General features: G+C 39.5%; 1 protein-coding gene across 1 annotated transcript in view; it reads right to left on the reverse strand.

Annotated features, from left to right (window-relative positions):
• nrxn2a (neurexin 2a) overlaps positions 1-17,759 on the reverse strand; it is a 92,354-nt gene that overhangs the window by 56,283 nt on the left and 18,312 nt on the right. The window contains exons 6-12 of the mRNA XM_068330453.1: positions 16,258-16,419; positions 9,381-9,810; positions 8,407-8,790; positions 7,424-7,627; positions 5,076-5,102; positions 1,135-1,254; positions 665-1,046 (exon numbers count right to left, since the gene is read on the reverse strand). Coding sequence (XP_068186554.1) covers positions 665-1,046; positions 1,135-1,254; positions 5,076-5,102; positions 7,424-7,627; positions 8,407-8,790; positions 9,381-9,810; positions 16,258-16,419 — 1,709 coding nt within the window. The remainder of the gene's footprint in view (positions 1-664; positions 1,047-1,134; positions 1,255-5,075; positions 5,103-7,423; positions 7,628-8,406; positions 8,791-9,380; positions 9,811-16,257; positions 16,420-17,759) is intronic.

Below are 17,759 nucleotides of genomic sequence, written 5' to 3' on the forward strand. Positions count from 1 at the left end.
AAACACACATTTGTAATCCTTACAGTGTGCCATCATTTTGATATTGAATTTAATCAACATACAGCGCACCAAAAAAAAGAATAGAACAAAACAAAAGCGTTGAAAGCTATTTTTCATCTGTGTGAGCTTCTGCTGCAGGCTCCAAAGTTGAACAAGACCCCCCGCTGACTAATTGCTTGCTAGAGAAAAAAAGTCTGTGAGAGGGATGACAGGCGGAAGCTACAATCCTCGTATTGCTTATTTGGTTTCGACATCTTTCCCTGCTATTCGCTCTGTAACAAAAAGTTACTTACAATGAATAAAACATCCGTCCATTTGGAACGCATTCATTGCCAGAATGTGCTGGTGTAGACCGAAAATGACACTGGTGCTATTAAGGCAGGATTCCTCTGTCGTCGCTCTACCACTCTCCCTTTCCCAACGTTATTTATGACGAACAATTGATTTTAAAAGGCATTTTGTGCCCCCTCTACAGCGCCGCAGGCTGACAGATTCAAAATAGGAATCGTGATAGGTTACACGAATACCGCCGCGCCGAAAGAGAATACTATGCAAATGAAAGTATAAAATTGAACCATAATTTGTTCTTCTCTTCACCTCTTTCTATCTCCATCTCAAGTCTGTATGCAGATTAAAGTTCATTCCAAAATGTTCCAGCACTTACCCTTTGACCAGCTCCACCACGATGAAATCACTGCCGTCTCCGGAGTTGTAAAGTATCAGGCCATCAGGACTGGTTGTCTTAAACTGGAAAAACAGGTGCATGGAAGCATAGGCCTGCAAGGTGGAGAAGGCCAAGTAGCTTGCCTGAGTTAAAAAAGTCACAGGATTGGCCACGATGTGCCTCATGCCGAAGCGAGCGTTCAGCTCGCAGTAGGAGATGTCTCCGTTTTTGCACTGGTCCAGGTAGAGCATCCCGTTGACGGACAGCGCTTGCAGATGACCTATGAAGTTCGAGGGCAACACCGAAATGAAGCGTCGCTCTGTCATGATCCCTGTCTCGATGTTATTGAACTCCAGGCGGGTGTGAGCGCCGGTCATGAGACCTGCACAACAAATCATGAGCTGTAATTAAAAAAAAAAAAAAAAACACCTCTCAACTTTTCTTTGACGCATCTTCGTTTCCTGCCATACCTTCTATGGTCACATTGTCCACAGACAGCTGCAGGTTCTTCCCACGTCGCACCACTTTCACAGAGTGCCACTCATTGTCATTCAGTTTGTCGCCGACCAGGAGAACCTCCGGTCCCTTGCCTACGATGAGGAAAGCATCAAGTGACAATCATACCGCATCAACACAGCATGCAAATCTTTCTGCACAACAAGGACTCTCTGCTCAGGGTGCAGAGGATTGTTTCGCTTACACAATTGCTCACGCTGATAGATACAAATATTTTCTCACTTGCTATTTTCAGGGATTTAAAAAACTCTTTTGAAAGAAGGAAAAAAAAAAGTAAGGGGCAATTTTAAGTGACATCTACAGAGAAACAGTGTAATGTATTTTTTCTCATAACAGAGCCATTCAATTGACGTCTAATGGAGAAACAAGATCGATATTTGTCAGACTTGGAGGCAAACATACAGTTTTAAGTTTCTGAATTCACGACACTCAAGCCTTTTTGTCACTGGTTCCAAAATAGGTCACAGTGCACGAGCTCGCCGCTTCAGCGCCGTCACTCTGAATCAACGCCTGTGCAACAGGCCGACATGGCGGTTCAAAGGAGTTCTGACATCGCTTGGGAACCAAATTGGCCATGCCTTGCCTAAGCTGACTGCCTTTAGGGTTTTGTCTGTCTAATTGAAATCAGGGTGTGGGAGAATTACAAGGGACATACAGAGGACAATAAGTGGAAAACATCAACTGGTTTTCGAACACTTTGCTGTTTCTCCTCAGGGAAATTAAACTGCGACTTGAGACTTGTGTCCAGAGATGCATATGAAGCATCTGTAGACCAATTTGTGATTCCCGCCATCATCCACCTGCTGAATATCGACTGAGGACACCAGAGAAATGTTTCATGCCAAACTCTGCTCCCTCTATATTAATGGATTTACTTAGATAATTAAAAAACCATCCACGCGCTGGAATTATATTCAGCACTGAAGGGGAATTATTTACCTAGTACATCAATAAAATGAAACAAGATGCACGTCTAAGAGTGGTTTGGTAAATAAAGGATGATGGCGGATAGTTACAACTGTTCATTTTACATGCGCTTCACCGTGTTGTGATGGCAACAATTTAAATAACGTGAAATATCTGCGATGAAAATAGATAGATATAATTTAATCATCCCGAACTGGGAAATTTACAATGAAGCAATGTCTTGTGATTTATTACACTGAGATAAATATGGTAATCTTTTCTGTATTTATTTTTTTCTTTTGCATTTTCTGGTAAGATACTTAAAAATGAAATGGGAACTCTAGCTATTTTACATGTGAAAATCTACCTACTAGCCTTGGAGTTAGCGCTACATAAAGGTTTATGATAGATGTGTGTTCTGATCATAATAGCAGTTGGCTGTAAAAAAGGTTGGATCAGAATTCAACCTTTGTAGACATTAACATTAACAAAGTTGAAGGTAATAATAATGGTGCATCACAGGAGAAAGAAAAGCTCACAAAAACATTTATACGTATGTGAAGAGTTGAATTCTTTAGTATTATTTATTATTATTATTTAACGTAGAGATGGACAGGCTCTTATTTCTCCAATATTCTGAGCCATCAAGTGTGAGTTTATTCTCCCTCCAGTAAATGTAAATGGAATCATATTCAAATGATGTTTCTTATTAGTGATATGATCTCTAGCACTGCTGTAGGTAAAAATGATGGTTAAGTTTTCACTTAAACATCTGGCCGTAAACCCTTCAAATTGAAGTCTCCTATCAAAGAGACTTCTGATCAGGCAGCACATGCGGCGGGTCTAACGGGTCCTCTTAGATCCTCATTTAAGGCCGAATTTGATTAATATTTTCAAACAAGGATATCTTCAAACACATGCTGCAATTAAACAGGTCAGCATTATGAGCGAGCTGAGACTTTGAACACGGGCTGTGTGCAAAAAAATCAAAGCACTCTATGGTAATTCTGTGATTTTGTCAAACAAATGCCTCGTTTCTAATGCCCGTAGCGTAGTATTATCCCTGGATTCCAGAGAATTCATCAAGAGTGTTACAACATTTGTTCTTATAAGTCTTACCCTCCCACTGACAGCTTCCAAGCAGCTGCTTCAGAAGGCCTGCCTCTTTGATTCCTTCATAAAAATGCAACGTTTGTTTGATCCTCACATGAGGAATCAACCTTCTTCATCTAGTAAATAAGACATAAACTAACACCTGAATGCTGTCAAAGGATGATATTTAAAAATCACATTACGTCTGTGGTTCAGTGTATTATTCCTTCAAATGATCAGACATCACTAAATGATGTTCACTTAAAATGTGAAAGAACTTCCATCCATCCATTTTCTCGTAGATGAAACGATCATAATCATCTCATCTACAGGTGTTTATCCACATTGAAGGTGACAGGTGTGCTGGATCTCAGCTGGCTATGGGCAACAGGAGGGGTAAACCTCGGACGAGACGCCAATTTACTGCAGGGCCACAAAAGACAAGCAACCACTCATACACACACTCACACCTAGGGACAATCTGAAGAGATCAATTCACCTAAACTGCAAGTTTCTGGAGGTGGGAGGAAACCAGAGAACCTGGAGAACTTTAAACACAAAAGAATTGAACCCGGAACCTTCTAGCTGTGAGGCAAAAGCACTACACACTGCACCACTCCATTAAAAAAACTAAAAAAAGAAATCTATCATCACGTCTGCAGCAGCAGGCTCATTAGAGGTGAGCTTACATACAGGATGAGGGATCTGTAGGACTACTGTGCATACAGAGACGTTCATGCATGTCTGCAGACAATACATGATAGGACGATGCCATCTGCTGGTACAGACCGCAATCTCTACAACAACTATCGAATAATAGAAATAAAAGACAAACAAGGCTGTTGCTATTTCAATATGTGCTGTATACTGTATGTGTCAGCACATTTTGCTTCCTTTTAAGTACAATGAACTATGGCATGTATGGCAATAAATGTAGCCGACATGCACACAGAAATAATTTTTACTTTTTAAAGAATTATTCATACATAAGGGGTGGAAACAAGCTTTCAGTCAGCACTCGATTATAGTCCTAATGATTCGAGCCATTCATAAGCCTCCGTCTGTATTAAATGATCAATATCAGAGAACGGCTTTTATCTGTTCCTCACACCTCAGTGGTCTGAACCAAAGTTTAAATTGCCTCTCACTCACTATCAGATGACAGCAACAATCTGCATAAATTTCAATATTACCGCAACACCAGAAAACCTGCTGCACGGATACAGGAGAAGACCTGTCGTTGACAGTCATGTCCCATTATTCAAATGAATGATGTTTGCTCACTCAGGTGACACATGGTTCATGAAAATGCATCTGACAGATGTTCCTATCTTGTCTTTTTCTTTTTTTACTGAGAAATGACTGAAGGATTTTATACATGTTCCACATGTATCTGTTCTGTCAGTATTATCTGTTGTGTAATGGCTCCAACTAAACTGTCATGTTCCATCAAAGCAAGTCTGGAAACTGATGTCCCACAATTTAATTTAATGAATAACATGTTCTACTTAATGAGCTCTGAAAAATAGAAAATGGAACATCCTTAAAAGGTAAAAATATTTTTTGATTAATAAAAGACTTGATTAACTGTCACCTATTGATCAGAAATAGGGCTTCAAAATAAAGCCAATCAAATTCTGACTGTTTTTCCCACCACAATTAATTGTTATAATCACTTGGACTGTGGGTTATTTGAATATGGAATACCTGGGTTATATTAATCTGCACAACATAGTGAAATCTCAGCCCTGTACTGTATATGTAAGGGTGATTATCATGGGATTACCACAACAGGACACCGGAATAAATTAACTGATGATCTATAAGAAGATTTGATTATAACACAGTGCATACTTTCCAAATTAAGGTACAGAAAATAATTATAGGAGACACTTACTGAGATTACAGTCTATCCTGATACAATCTGGTGAGAGAGAGAGTGAGATGGTGAGATTAAAATAAAAAAAGAACAGTTTAAAAGAGGAGAATATTTCACATCCTTCAAGGTACATTCTGCAGACATTTCAGTGTTTTTCAGAGCCCACCATCCGGGGACAGCCTTGAGAGTCTAAACCGGCCCTTTCCTCCGTGTGGTGTATATAATGTTAGAACAAGCAATAGCGAGTGAAAGAATACACTCAGCATGTGGCACTGCTGGGAGTACATTAGACCAGATTAAATTTAGGATCGATAGAAGTTTTATTGATCACAGAAGTAGAGGTGCACTGGTAACTTTATACAGTCCCTTAAATTCAGTGTCAGCAAATTAATCTGACCATAACAGATATAATTAATGATATTTGGGCATTTCTTTAATTACATTTTACAAGAAGATAAAAAAAACAAACTGGAGGGTGAGTGAGGTTTACTTGAGGATGATAGATGTGTTTAACAGAAAAATAAATAAATTAAGCCTTTTATTTAATGATTTAAAAGGAATTTATTGCAAAGAACCACCTACACCACGTATTTAATTTCTCAAAATTACTTGATTTATGCAGAAGGCAGTCCCTGAAACATTTATTCTATTGTACATTGTATTCTATCTGTACTGCTGAGGATGAGTGATGCTAAAATTAATGTGACCAATAAATCTCACTGAACGTCGGTGAGAAGGTCGTGAACATCTGACCTAATAGGTTTAAGGTTATCACACAATATCACTGTAAAATGTAAGCCAGTATACCAGTGCAGCTCTACACAGACACCCAGACCTCCAGCTTCACTGTTAAACTCAAACTACTGGCCGGATGGTAAAATATTTACCAGGTCAAATACAGAGGAAAAGAGCGATTTGCACAACCTGCAGCCACGATAACCCTTACACCGTGAAATTACCAGAGCACTACTATGATGCTCTTCCATACAACACATATAAAATCATTTCTTGATATTTATAATTTCTTACCACTCATCATCATTTACATGATCTGGATGATTTATCCGACTGTCCATGAAGGTATCAGCGTAAGTCATGTGGCTGAGGTGTGCTCTCAAGCTGTCAACCATCACAGAGCAGTGGATACAGACAGCCAGAGACCAGAGTGACTGTCTGGTGCAGGTGAGTGTGTGTGTGTGTGTGTGTGTGTGTGTGTGTGTGTGTGTGTGTGTGTGTGTGTGTGTGTTTCTCTGTAGGTGTGTCCATCACTAGCACCCAGTGTTCAGTGAAGAGAATCTAAACTGGACAGGCCAATAAATGTGGGGGTGGGTGGGAACTGCAGCGGTCATATCTCCAGCGTGAGCGGACTAAGTGGTAATATCTCAGTGCAATGACGGATGTGGTCTCTGGCTGCCTTCTCCTTGAACTGCAGACAAGCCATTGAAGGGCTGAAAGAGCCGAGACGGTCAGAGGGGACCTGACCAGTAGATGAACTGAGAGAGAGGGACAGAGAGAGGTAGATGGAGAGAGAGGGAGGGCGGGGTCTTCACTCCAGCAGTTGCTTAAAAAGGCATTAAACCCTTTAATTTTTAAACACATAAGAGTCTAGACACTGTATGCTTGATATGTTCAGTTTTACACTGTATCATGACCTACAACCCATCAAAAATTTGATAAGATTTAATTTTATTTATAGTAACAACATTTTATAATGCTTTCCCAACAGGTAAAAATAATTTCCCTGTTGGGGATCCATACAGTTGAATTTAATCTTTAATCTTAATCTTAAATTTTCAATGAAACAAAAAAAAGATACATTTAATTAGAAAGATAAATTATTCTGCCAGATTTTTGAGTTGAGTTATGATTATTATGATGTTCTTATGTTACTGATATAAGTAAACAACAAAAAATAGAAATGAATGACTGTTAAAAACAGACATATTAGAATTATATACTAAAAGTTTGAAAGTTTAAGGTCTATTTATTAATTTATGTCAACCCAGGAAGCTCCCAGTAAACATAGGGAAACAACACACATACAAGAAAAAGATGGATTATACAGTAAAAATAGCTAAAATTATTGAATGAAGGCATCACCTTTGTGACACCTACTCACACCTTAACCTGAGAACCTTCTGTAGGAGCTGTGAAATAGGTTCTCACTTTGAATTGAAACCAACAATTCATGAACTGTACGCACTATTTTCCAGCTAAACAGAACTGCCCTGAGGATTTATCTTTTTAAGCAACTGTAGTTTCTGTGAATGAAGATGAAAATGGGAGAGATAAATCTAACGTGAAAACTGGCTGGCCAACAACTTGTCCTAAAGGTCAACCGCTCGCATTTTTCTCAGCAGCATTACCCAAGTTCACAGTGAGCTTCACTCTGCCTCCGTCCAGCTCCAGACGCAGCGTATCTGCTGACTGCTGGGAGGTGGTGGCCATCAGCAGCCCAAAGGCCCTCTGGGACATGAAGCGCAGGGACACATCCTCGGCCTCTGTGTGTATCGTCCTCGGCAGAATCACCTTCAGATACATGCTGCCGTCAAAACTCACCGTTGTGGCCTCTACCGATTTCAGGAAGAAGAGAAGTTAGCGAGCAGGAACCACAACACAGAAATAAAAAAAACACGAAGATACATCTACAAAATCAAAACCAAACTTTATGCCAATTTATCTCAGGTGCTGCACGATTTAATTTTAGATTGCAGTTTTCATCATTTGCACCAGATGGCAGAAAAAGCCTGGAGCTTACGACTGCTGCGGCAATCATATTTCTGAGGGATTTATTTCCTTCATACCGCAATATGAAGGGAATTTTCATATATCCTCCTACGATTATCTGCCAAAAGGATCCACATAATTTAACCTCTCTGTGAGGAAACCATCTGCATGTTGAATGTACAGTGATTTAAACAGAATTATTCTATAGCACTGCATTGTTAATAAAACATAGTACTGGCACCCTCATAATAAAAAAGCTTAATGGATCATCATAGAATGGGAGCTATATTATTTAAGGTCTTTGAAGGCCTTGGATTTAAGGGAAAAATGATCCTTATATTTTAACCCTAAACTGTTTTGTGTTTATTTTTCAGTTGTGAACAAAACCCTTAATATCCATGTTGATAATAACTCTGCAATTTCAACTGAAACTACTATCGTTTAGAATGCTCGAGCAGTAAGGCCAGATAATGAGAATTCTTTGTCTCTATATCTGTACTGGCACTTTGCTGCCATTCCAGAGCCAAGTTGATAAATAAATTACAAGCCAAAGCTTTCCAGCAGCATTTTAAAATCACTTATCCTCCCCCCATCCCAGATCACATCTCTCAGAAAGTCTCACCTTTTTCACAGCTGGCACCTAGGTAACCGGTACCGTTGCAATCACAAATGTGGCGGTTCCAACCTTCCCTGCATTGTGCACCGTTGGCACACGTGTCTCTGGTGCACCTGACGTGAGTCTCTCTGGTGCAGAAGCTGCTGACACCTGTGGCGCTCTGAACCTCCGCCAGCTTCCACAGATTACGGCTTTGTCCGTCGATGAAGAGGTCCCTCACGCAGCCCACGTACCCCAAGTTGAGGGAGGCCGTCCACACCTCGGGCGGGAGCATGAGGTCTTGTCGATCTTCAGGTAAACCTCCGAGATACATGTCCCCGTCTAGGTCAAGGATCTCGCTGCCTTCATTAGCAGAAAAGGGGATGCTCTGGCTGTTCACGGAGATAAAGCCTGAGGGCAAGGCAAGTGAGTCATCTTGTGCTTTCATTTGTACTGGTGTTTGTACAAGAAAATATAGACAGGTGTGTGTGTGTGTGTGTGTGTGTGTGTGTGTTTATATATAGTGCTTAGCGAGAAGTGAGAACAAGCTGTAAGACTGTTGATTGCTTACTGATCAACAAACTGCGTTGCCACTTCGAAGAACTTGATTTTGTTAAGTGAAAGCAGAAGCTGTGATTCCTGCTTTGGAATAGTTGAAGACTTTTAAATGAGTAATTTTACCTTAAACACAATTATTTATACAACCGTGAAAAAAAAGAAGTGTTAAGGATTTTCACAACTGAAGTATTACATAGGTAATATGACATTTCCGCAGTACTAATGAGGCCTAATTTGAGGTAGGTGATTGTATAACTGGGCAATTGTGAAATAGCTTAGAGTTTTTTAAAATGTCATGCATAGATTATCTCAACCAGAGATTCAAGCTTGTTTCAGTGTTGGCCAATCAGAGAGCAGAGCCTGGAGCCTTTTCCTCTCCTCTCCACAGCTTCAAGTGGATTTAAGGCTTTCTCTAATTTCATAAATACACACAGTTCTCTTACCGTTGCGCCCTCGCCTCTGGAAGTCCACGTGGCACCACTCGCCGTCATCCAGCCTCTTTTTGCTGGCTTTTATCTTGATGCTCCCGGAGCCCATATCCATGACCAGGAAGAGAAATCCATCCAGCAGCTCTATGGCGAAGAAGTCGGCCCTGGGCTTCCTGTCGAGCTGCGTGCCCTGCAGACTTCCGTGGCTAAACAACAACAGTCCGTTGGGCTCCGAGGTGCGGAAGTCAAACGATATGGCGCCTGTCTTCTTTGTGTTCCAGCGGGGAAGTGTCAAGTAGGCAGACGGCGTGTCGAAGGTGACCGGCTCCAGGGCTTCCACGTTCTCGCAGCTGAATATCAGGTCACCATGGATACTGATCGTAGGGTCTCGCTGTTCAGCCAGGCGAGACAGTTCCAGTCTAAACTCATTATTCTTGTAGACCACCTAATAAATGAGAGATGTAGCAGTGAGATGAAAGCTGGAGATATAAATTCAGCACAAAGGTTGACTCAAATTTATCAATAAAGATTGGAAGTAAATAAAAGAAGATAAACGCTGAGGAGCCGTGTCACAGAAACTACTTCTTTTTATTCCGTGAATGCCAAAGCACTCATTCATCATAAAACGAGACCAATAAACTTTTTGATTTGAATTGGTATGTTTGGTTTTTTTTGTTCTTCATTGGTTTACATCCTTGTAGAAAAATTGCATTTTACTGGTTTGAAAAAGAGTTGTTTTGTTTTGTTTTTTTCCTGGGTATTAAATTCATTTTTAACCAAGAAAAAGCAGCAAGAGTCAAAATGCTTTTTTAAAAAAACGTTAAATATATATGAAAAATAGCATTTTAACATTTGACTGAGTCACCAAGGAATGCATAATGTGTCTGACAGAAGAATACTCTTAAATTCAGGGCAGAGACAGGCAAAGTATCTACACAAAGATGAGCAATTATGTGTCTTTATGCTGAATAACCTGGGTAGGAGAGAGGTGGCTTCAATCCTTCCCAAGCACAGAGCATAACATCATAATAAAAGAAGTATATTTAATGAAAAGTAAAAGAAGAATAAAATTTAGTATTATTTTCCACTGTTGAAAATTTAATACAGTAGGAGAAAAAAAAATATGCAAACCATCTACGTTTGAGAATTAGCTAGCTATTTGATATTTCAAATGAATCAGAAAACAAAGGTTACAAAAAACCTTTTAAAAGATAATAGCGTCTGCTAAATGGAAAATACTCCATACACAGTTTGAACTGAATGCATGTGTGAGTTTTGTCATTTTTGTTATTGCTATTGTGTTATTTCCTGCTCTGATTCGACATTTGTTCATTATGCACGGCCTGAAACAAACAATCCTTGTCTCATTTTGTATCAGTTGTAAGTCACCCGGAGCTCACTATTATCTGCCACACTACTCTGCAACCAGTCACCGCCGGAGGTGACATACAACACTGCACAGAGGACTAAACAGCGGAGCTGAGAGGCAATTTGAGCCGAGATCACACTTCCCACTGCGTCAGTGTGACTAATTAGGCAGTGAAATGGTGAAACTGACCATTGACAAATGGGTGTAATAGACAGTTAATAATGAGAAGGTGGACAATCAAGGCAGTCGTTTACATTAAGTGAGAACATTTTATAAGCAGTTATATGTCGACATTTTTTAAACACGTTTAAGAAGAAATGCACCTGTGCGAGAAGGCACGACGTGACCTCTGCTGTGTCGTCATATGCAAGAAAAGGATGATACAGGAAGTGAAATCTTCTAACACCAAATTGTTTTGAGAGATAGAAACTATCAAATATTCCAAACACACACACACACATACACACGCACACACACACACACACACACACACACACACAGAAAGGTCTTCTGGTGTCGAATGACAAAAGCTTTCATGTCTTGTGAAGAATAATAGCAGCCTGAGAATGAAGACCCTCTCTGCTGTTAACAGCTGTGTGGGCATATTATTCATGACCAGATTTGGCACAATCTTTCAAAGGAACCTAATGATGCATTGTGGGATATCCTGTGGGCAAACATACTAAAAGTGATGACTTCAAAGACAGATTCATCTCTGCCTGCTAGTTGTTGTTGTCGAGACATTTGTCTGAAAGTGGCCATTATTTTTCCTGTATTTGATGAACCTGATGGCATCTACCCCCGTAGCACTCACATGCATTATTGTCTAACATGAAGGGGGGGGGCTTAGCTATGACCTAACCTCTATACATTCAACACAGAGAGAGATATGTCGCGAAATAGACTTACTGTTTTCATCACTATCTTTTTTCTTACCACCATCATTAATTTTTTTTTTTTTGGGTGATTTCTTTTTCTGATTTCTACACAGCTTTGTTCCTCTATGCCAGGGGTCGCCAATTAGTAGAATTAGCTGAATTCAGACCACAAAAGGCCTTCAATCCAGACAACAAAGTCTTTTGATGCACTTGACAAAATACAGATATTCTATTTTTAAATAATCAGTCAAAGGGATTTTAAAATGGACAGCGAAGCAGAGTCACCTGGGTTCTACTGCTGCTCTGCTGCAACTACATGTGACTAATACTAGAAGCATCGCATGCAATCAGCAAAACAGGAAAATAAAATGAGGCATAGTGCATTCTTTTAGACTGGCATTTTCCAAAATTTGAATTTAAAAAAAAAATATTGTTAAAAGTGGGAAGCTAGACTCAGACACTAAAAAAAAAAGTATCCTCAGAAATCTGAGGTAAGGAAGAGAAAATAGATCAGGTCAAAGCGCAGTATGCGTGACCTACACAGGTTCTCTCTGACCACCTCCCAGCACAACAACAAGCAGACAAGTGGTCACTAAAAAAATATGGATTTGAAGAAAACATAAAAACCCTATACAGTTGGGGGATAGTAAAGGACTTCATGGATGCTGTGTATGAAACACTTCTAGGTGGAAAAGAAAGACATGAAATACATAAAATACAAAACAAATCATCTTTTCTGCCCCAAAGCAGAAGCCAAAGATGTTCAGTCACAATTGGTGCTGCTGTTCAGAGGGCAACTTTTATTAACTGTTTGTTGTTGGGGTTTTTTTAGTTGGCATGCAATGAATCAGATTGATATTGTATTGTGCTTCACATTTTACCATGCAGAGAGGAAAGAGAGGATGTCTTTCTGTGAGAGCATCATTGGGTTTACAGCCAGTGCAACACTCAGCAGAAAAGAAGACAGATCTGAAAATAAACTGCATGTTATCACCAAGAGGATCGCAAGAAATGTCACTCGGTTTTTCGGGAGATGAGAGGAAAATAAATATATATTACTGGCTGGTAGACATGACAATACTTCCAAATGGCCTCAATTTAAAATCACAACTATGTTTGAGATATGAGTTGATTGTAGCTGTCCAGTCTTTCCAGAGGAAGTGGAGATTTTCATAGCACAAGACGACAGCACGCATTTCCAGCAACGGAAATAAAAAAGTCAGGGAAAGACATTTTTGAGCGCAAACTAAAACGTTCAGAAACTTTTGCAATAATTTTTTATAACTTCAGCCTCAGAGATCAGCTGCTTCTTTTCACTCCGAGTTGTTTTTTTGCCCTCCTGTAGAAATGTCATCACATTTTTTACAAGAGGGCAAACATATATACAAATGATCTCTTCAGTTGGAACTTAGTCTGTTCACGAACAAATCTAGCCTTGAGAGAGGAGTGTGGCGCTTATGATCCTATATGACAGAATACAACAGACCACGTTTGCCCCCACTTATAGCTGTGAACCAGCGTTCTATGTTGTTAAAGAATATGCAATGACTATTTCCATGTTTGCCGCAAACAGGAGAGGATAAAACTGATTTTTCCTTCAGGTGAGTGTGAGTTGTGATATTTGATTTCTTTCATAAATTGAGGTTTTCCATATTCTCTAGATTCCTCCATATTTAATTTATTGGCCGCCAGCGCTTTGGAGCAATTGATCTCTTTCGGTGAACTTTCTCCAACGCTCCAGACATTTATTTTTTTATTTCTTTCTGTTCTTGACCGATAGCATGAAGCCTTGCTCAGAGCGACACCGTGTTGCCCTAATAGTTCTCCCTTGAGTTGTAAATAAATCATTTTCAGTCCATAAACACTATGAATTGAAAACAAGTTAAAAGAAGTTTATCGCATTGTTTGATAAAAATGTGAAGTAATCATACTTCTTCAGTCTGGCAAAAAGCACAAGCCCGTTTTATTTGCAGGCATCTAACTGTTCAGACCTCATTAGAGGCGGATCGTTGACTTACCTCATCTCATGCAGTTTCCCTTGAATACCCCTGCTCTAGGCCATCACCACAATTCATCTCCAAGCTTTGGCTTGGTCTGACACGTCTGTGAACCTAGATCCTGGATTTCCTCGTGGGTTGATCCCATTTGATCAGCTCTGCTTCTGCACACCAATCATTACCAGGACTTTTTCAGGTTTGTCATACTATCTTTAGGATGCACTTATGCGCAGCAGAAGTAGGGCTAAAACAACAACTCCAGCTCTACCACCCACAGAGCGGAGGTTGCAGTATTGACATCAGCATTGGAACAATAGTTTGCCTATAAATAACGTATCATTTTCATAAGAGTGTATTCACATGGTAGATTAGTTATGTAAATATGTTGTTCAGCTAGTGTTATACATGTTAATGTATGCTACATTAATGAACACCCCACAGAAAATATTCATTTTAAATGTGTCACTAATGTAGTGATTCACTGGCAAAATTACATTCTGTCTCTAGAAGGTGCAACAGAATGAAAATAACCCACAGAATTCCATCAGATCTCTAAGGTTAGACACACCGCAGTGCTTTCACAATGTGCTGAAATAAACATGCTAACATGATCATTTTGACTATTTTAACACAACTGTAATAGGTAATAATGGCAAGGGTCACTATCTTAGTTTAGTCTGTTCAATATTCACACAAAAACGCAGCTCATGAAGGAATACAGTATTTTCAGCACTGTAAGTTTTATAAGGCACGACTTCAATGAATGACCTATTTTAAACCTTTTTCATATATAAGGTGCACTGGATTATAAGGTGCATTTTCAATTAATGGCCTATTTCAACACTTTTTTCCACAAATAAGGCCCACGGTTTTTGAGAAAATGAAAGGCTTTTAGGTGCGCCTTAGAGTGTGATTCGTTAAACCTCTTGGGATACATTATCTGTAAATAAAATATCAATTTGTTTTGTATTGGTCAGTTTTGTAACTGATTTCCTGCTTCTTGGATAACTGTATGCCTCATACTGATTGTTCACACCTTCTCATCATTCCTTCCTTTCTCAGTCTAAAAAGTCTGTGTTCTCGCTTTTCTTTGCCAGATTGTTGCTGTCCTGGTGTGTGCTCCATGTGCCAGCCATACTCCTGGTGTTCTCTCGTTTCGCTTGTGCTTTTGGATTGTTTGCTCTGTAATTTGTTTTTTTCTGGATTCCTTGAGAATAAATTATTTGTCTGTTTTCAGACGGCTCATTGGTTTTGGACCCTTGCCTGCAAGTTCACCCGTAATGTCAATAAATCCCTGAACTGCTTTGGCTCTGTCCCTCAGTCTGCATTTAGTCTGAACTGAAGCTAACACATCCTTTGGGGAACCACAAATGCCTGCCTGAATTTCATTGCAATCCATCCATTGGTTGTTGGGAAACATTTGTCTGCCTGAAAGTGGTGAACAGCAGGCTGACAGCCAGCACTGCCATCCCTTAGAGCTCAGCCCAGCAACAAATCTTAGATGTAAGGACTGGTCTATAACGTTTTTATTTATGTGTCATGGGAGTACACTTTGAAACATAGATTACTTGTCTGTAGAAATACAGGAGCATTGAAGACTTTCAATTTTTACCGCTTTGTGGTTTTGTATGATCTGGCTGGATGAACCACTTCTTTTTGATTGGATTCCAGTAAGAAAATTTCAAACTGAAAAGTGAGATGTTTCATGTAAGTTTTGGCAGAATGCTGAAGTCACGTACACAGTCTCCATCAATATTTAAATAAGTGATCGGTTTACTTTTAATAAGATTATGTAACAGTCCCTTTAACAAACTGATGCTGATGCAATCAGCTTAGCTAGGTTATACTTTATTTGCTCTGGCATTTTGTGTTATCCACATCAATGTCCCCTGATACATTGTGCTCCCATAAAACTGGACAATTTGGGATAAAAAGCACAATCTAATTTATCTGAATTTATGGAATAAATCACATTATCTCCCTTGAAGGAAGTGTTCTTGACACAAAAAAATGTTTAATTTGGTTATTTCAGCTTGTCATCGTTTACCAAAACACAAGTACAACCTTCTCCTTCATTGCTTCATGTCACTTCCTAATTTTAGAGAAAGCATTTCTCTCATTTTTATTGCACAGACCACCTCATTTGTTTTGTATGAGATTGGTCATTTTATTAAAGGTTTGTAGGACCACATTAAAGCTGAGCATTAACCTATAATTTGCAGATTTGACTGCTAACTCAAATGCTGAGGACATGCTCCTAAACTGCTTGATCAAAAATAATTAATGTGACAGGTACAGAGATTAAAAATTATATTTAAAAAAATGGCTATGGTGATGGGTGAAAACTGAGTTTATTCTTTGTTTCAGGAATGAGTACAAGGAGAAGGATCTGTTTCTGGTGGATATTAGCTATAAATTCTCAAGGGATTCCTGCAGGAATCTATAAATGTATACACGCTGCAGAGTGCAGCCTCTCAGGTGAATCCTTCTCCTTCAAATATCCTCGAGCAGCAGAATCAATATGAATGTGAGGGTTGATTTTCTATATGCAGAGCATGCTCTGCTTATAGAAAGCAGTAGTGCTATCTAATGAGGCTAGGATAGTATTTCCAATTGTCTACTGGGACCCGAGGTCAAGATGTACTCACATCTTTTAGACACCCAACGAAGTTGTTGCTGACTGGAGAGCCTGGCAGGTCCGCCGTGTTCTGGCTGCCCCCGATGTAAAAGAGATCATCAGAACCCAGCATGGTGTAGTCCTCTTGGGTGTAGCCGGTGGTGGTGAGGATCCCATCCACCAAAATTGTCACCTAGCGGAGCCAGCAAGGGACAAGGGTAAGAGGAAATAAATCATAGAGAGATCTGAGTCAAACAGAAAGAACTGGCCTCATTATTTCATGCTTGATTCTGTGATTCCCGTTGAGCTCGCCCTAATAATGGATCTTGGAGGAAATTACAAGAATAGATTTGAAGGGTTTACTAATCTCAGATGATTCCTGTTTCTGATATACAGTATTAGGAAGATTTCAGGGGAGACAGAGCACCATAAATATTCCTTATGTAGATATGTCAGCATCACATCAACATAAATATTATGGTATAGTCCATTGATTAGAGATTAAATACTTCAAGATGAAGAGCAACATGACTATTTGCACAAAAAAGACCAAGACCATGCTGAAATCAATCTCATCTTTACACAGACAAAGAAAAGGAATCGCTGAATATGGTAACAGAAGAAAATATATGCCTGTTACCATGACAATAAGCTTACAGTTAAAGTAGCATGTGAGCCCGCACTGGTGTACCAGTTCCATTTACAATCTCGCAGTAGGTGAAAAAAAAAAAATCAATAAAATGTGATGAACATCGACAGCGAAGCTGCGATCGCACTTCCTGTTGATGTCACAAAAAGAGATCAAAAAAGGACCGGATCTATTGAAGGGAAGGACAGGCACGTTCAACATCACGAATAATTCTTCTAATGACTCAAGATAATGGAGATAGATGAAGGAGGCGCTTAGTAGAAATATCTGAAAATATCAGCGCAATTTATATGAGAAGGAGAGAAGAATGTTTGAGATGCTGAAGGTCGAGCCGCGAGCCAGACAGAAATCCATATCCGCCACTGAAGAGAAGCGTGATGCATGAGTCTCAGTCAGACCATAAATGCACAACTTTGTTTTATCATATACATGTTTAATGATGAATTTAATGATTAATAGCTTTAATAACAGATTGAGGGAAAAACAGGCCCTGCAGATAATAAAAAAATTATTTCTACTCATTGGAGTCATTTTAATACTTGACTACGGATAACAACTGCACCTTCGCCATGACGATCACACCCAACGGATCTTGACTTTAGCGGCTAAAAGCGGTAAAGTTCACAACGTAATGCTCAAAATAACGTCGTCTAGCTTCAGTAAGCGTGCATACGGCAAATCAATTACAATGTCAGAGCTATGTTATTGGATTTTTCAAAGGCCCAGTCTATTTTGTGAATCTATCTTTCTGATATATGTGGTGTCTTGTTTTCTACGTGAATGATCTGACACGGTATGTTCAGATGTCAGGTCTAAAAACCGGTCCTGGATCACCGTTCTGCTCACTGGCAGATATTGATTCCTGTCTACCTTGTGGTGAAACC

Source organism: Antennarius striatus, chromosome 13 (assembly GCF_040054535.1).
Source record: "Antennarius striatus isolate MH-2024 chromosome 13, ASM4005453v1, whole genome shotgun sequence".
In the NCBI taxonomy this organism is placed as follows: Eukaryota; Metazoa; Chordata; class Actinopteri; order Lophiiformes; family Antennariidae; genus Antennarius; species Antennarius striatus.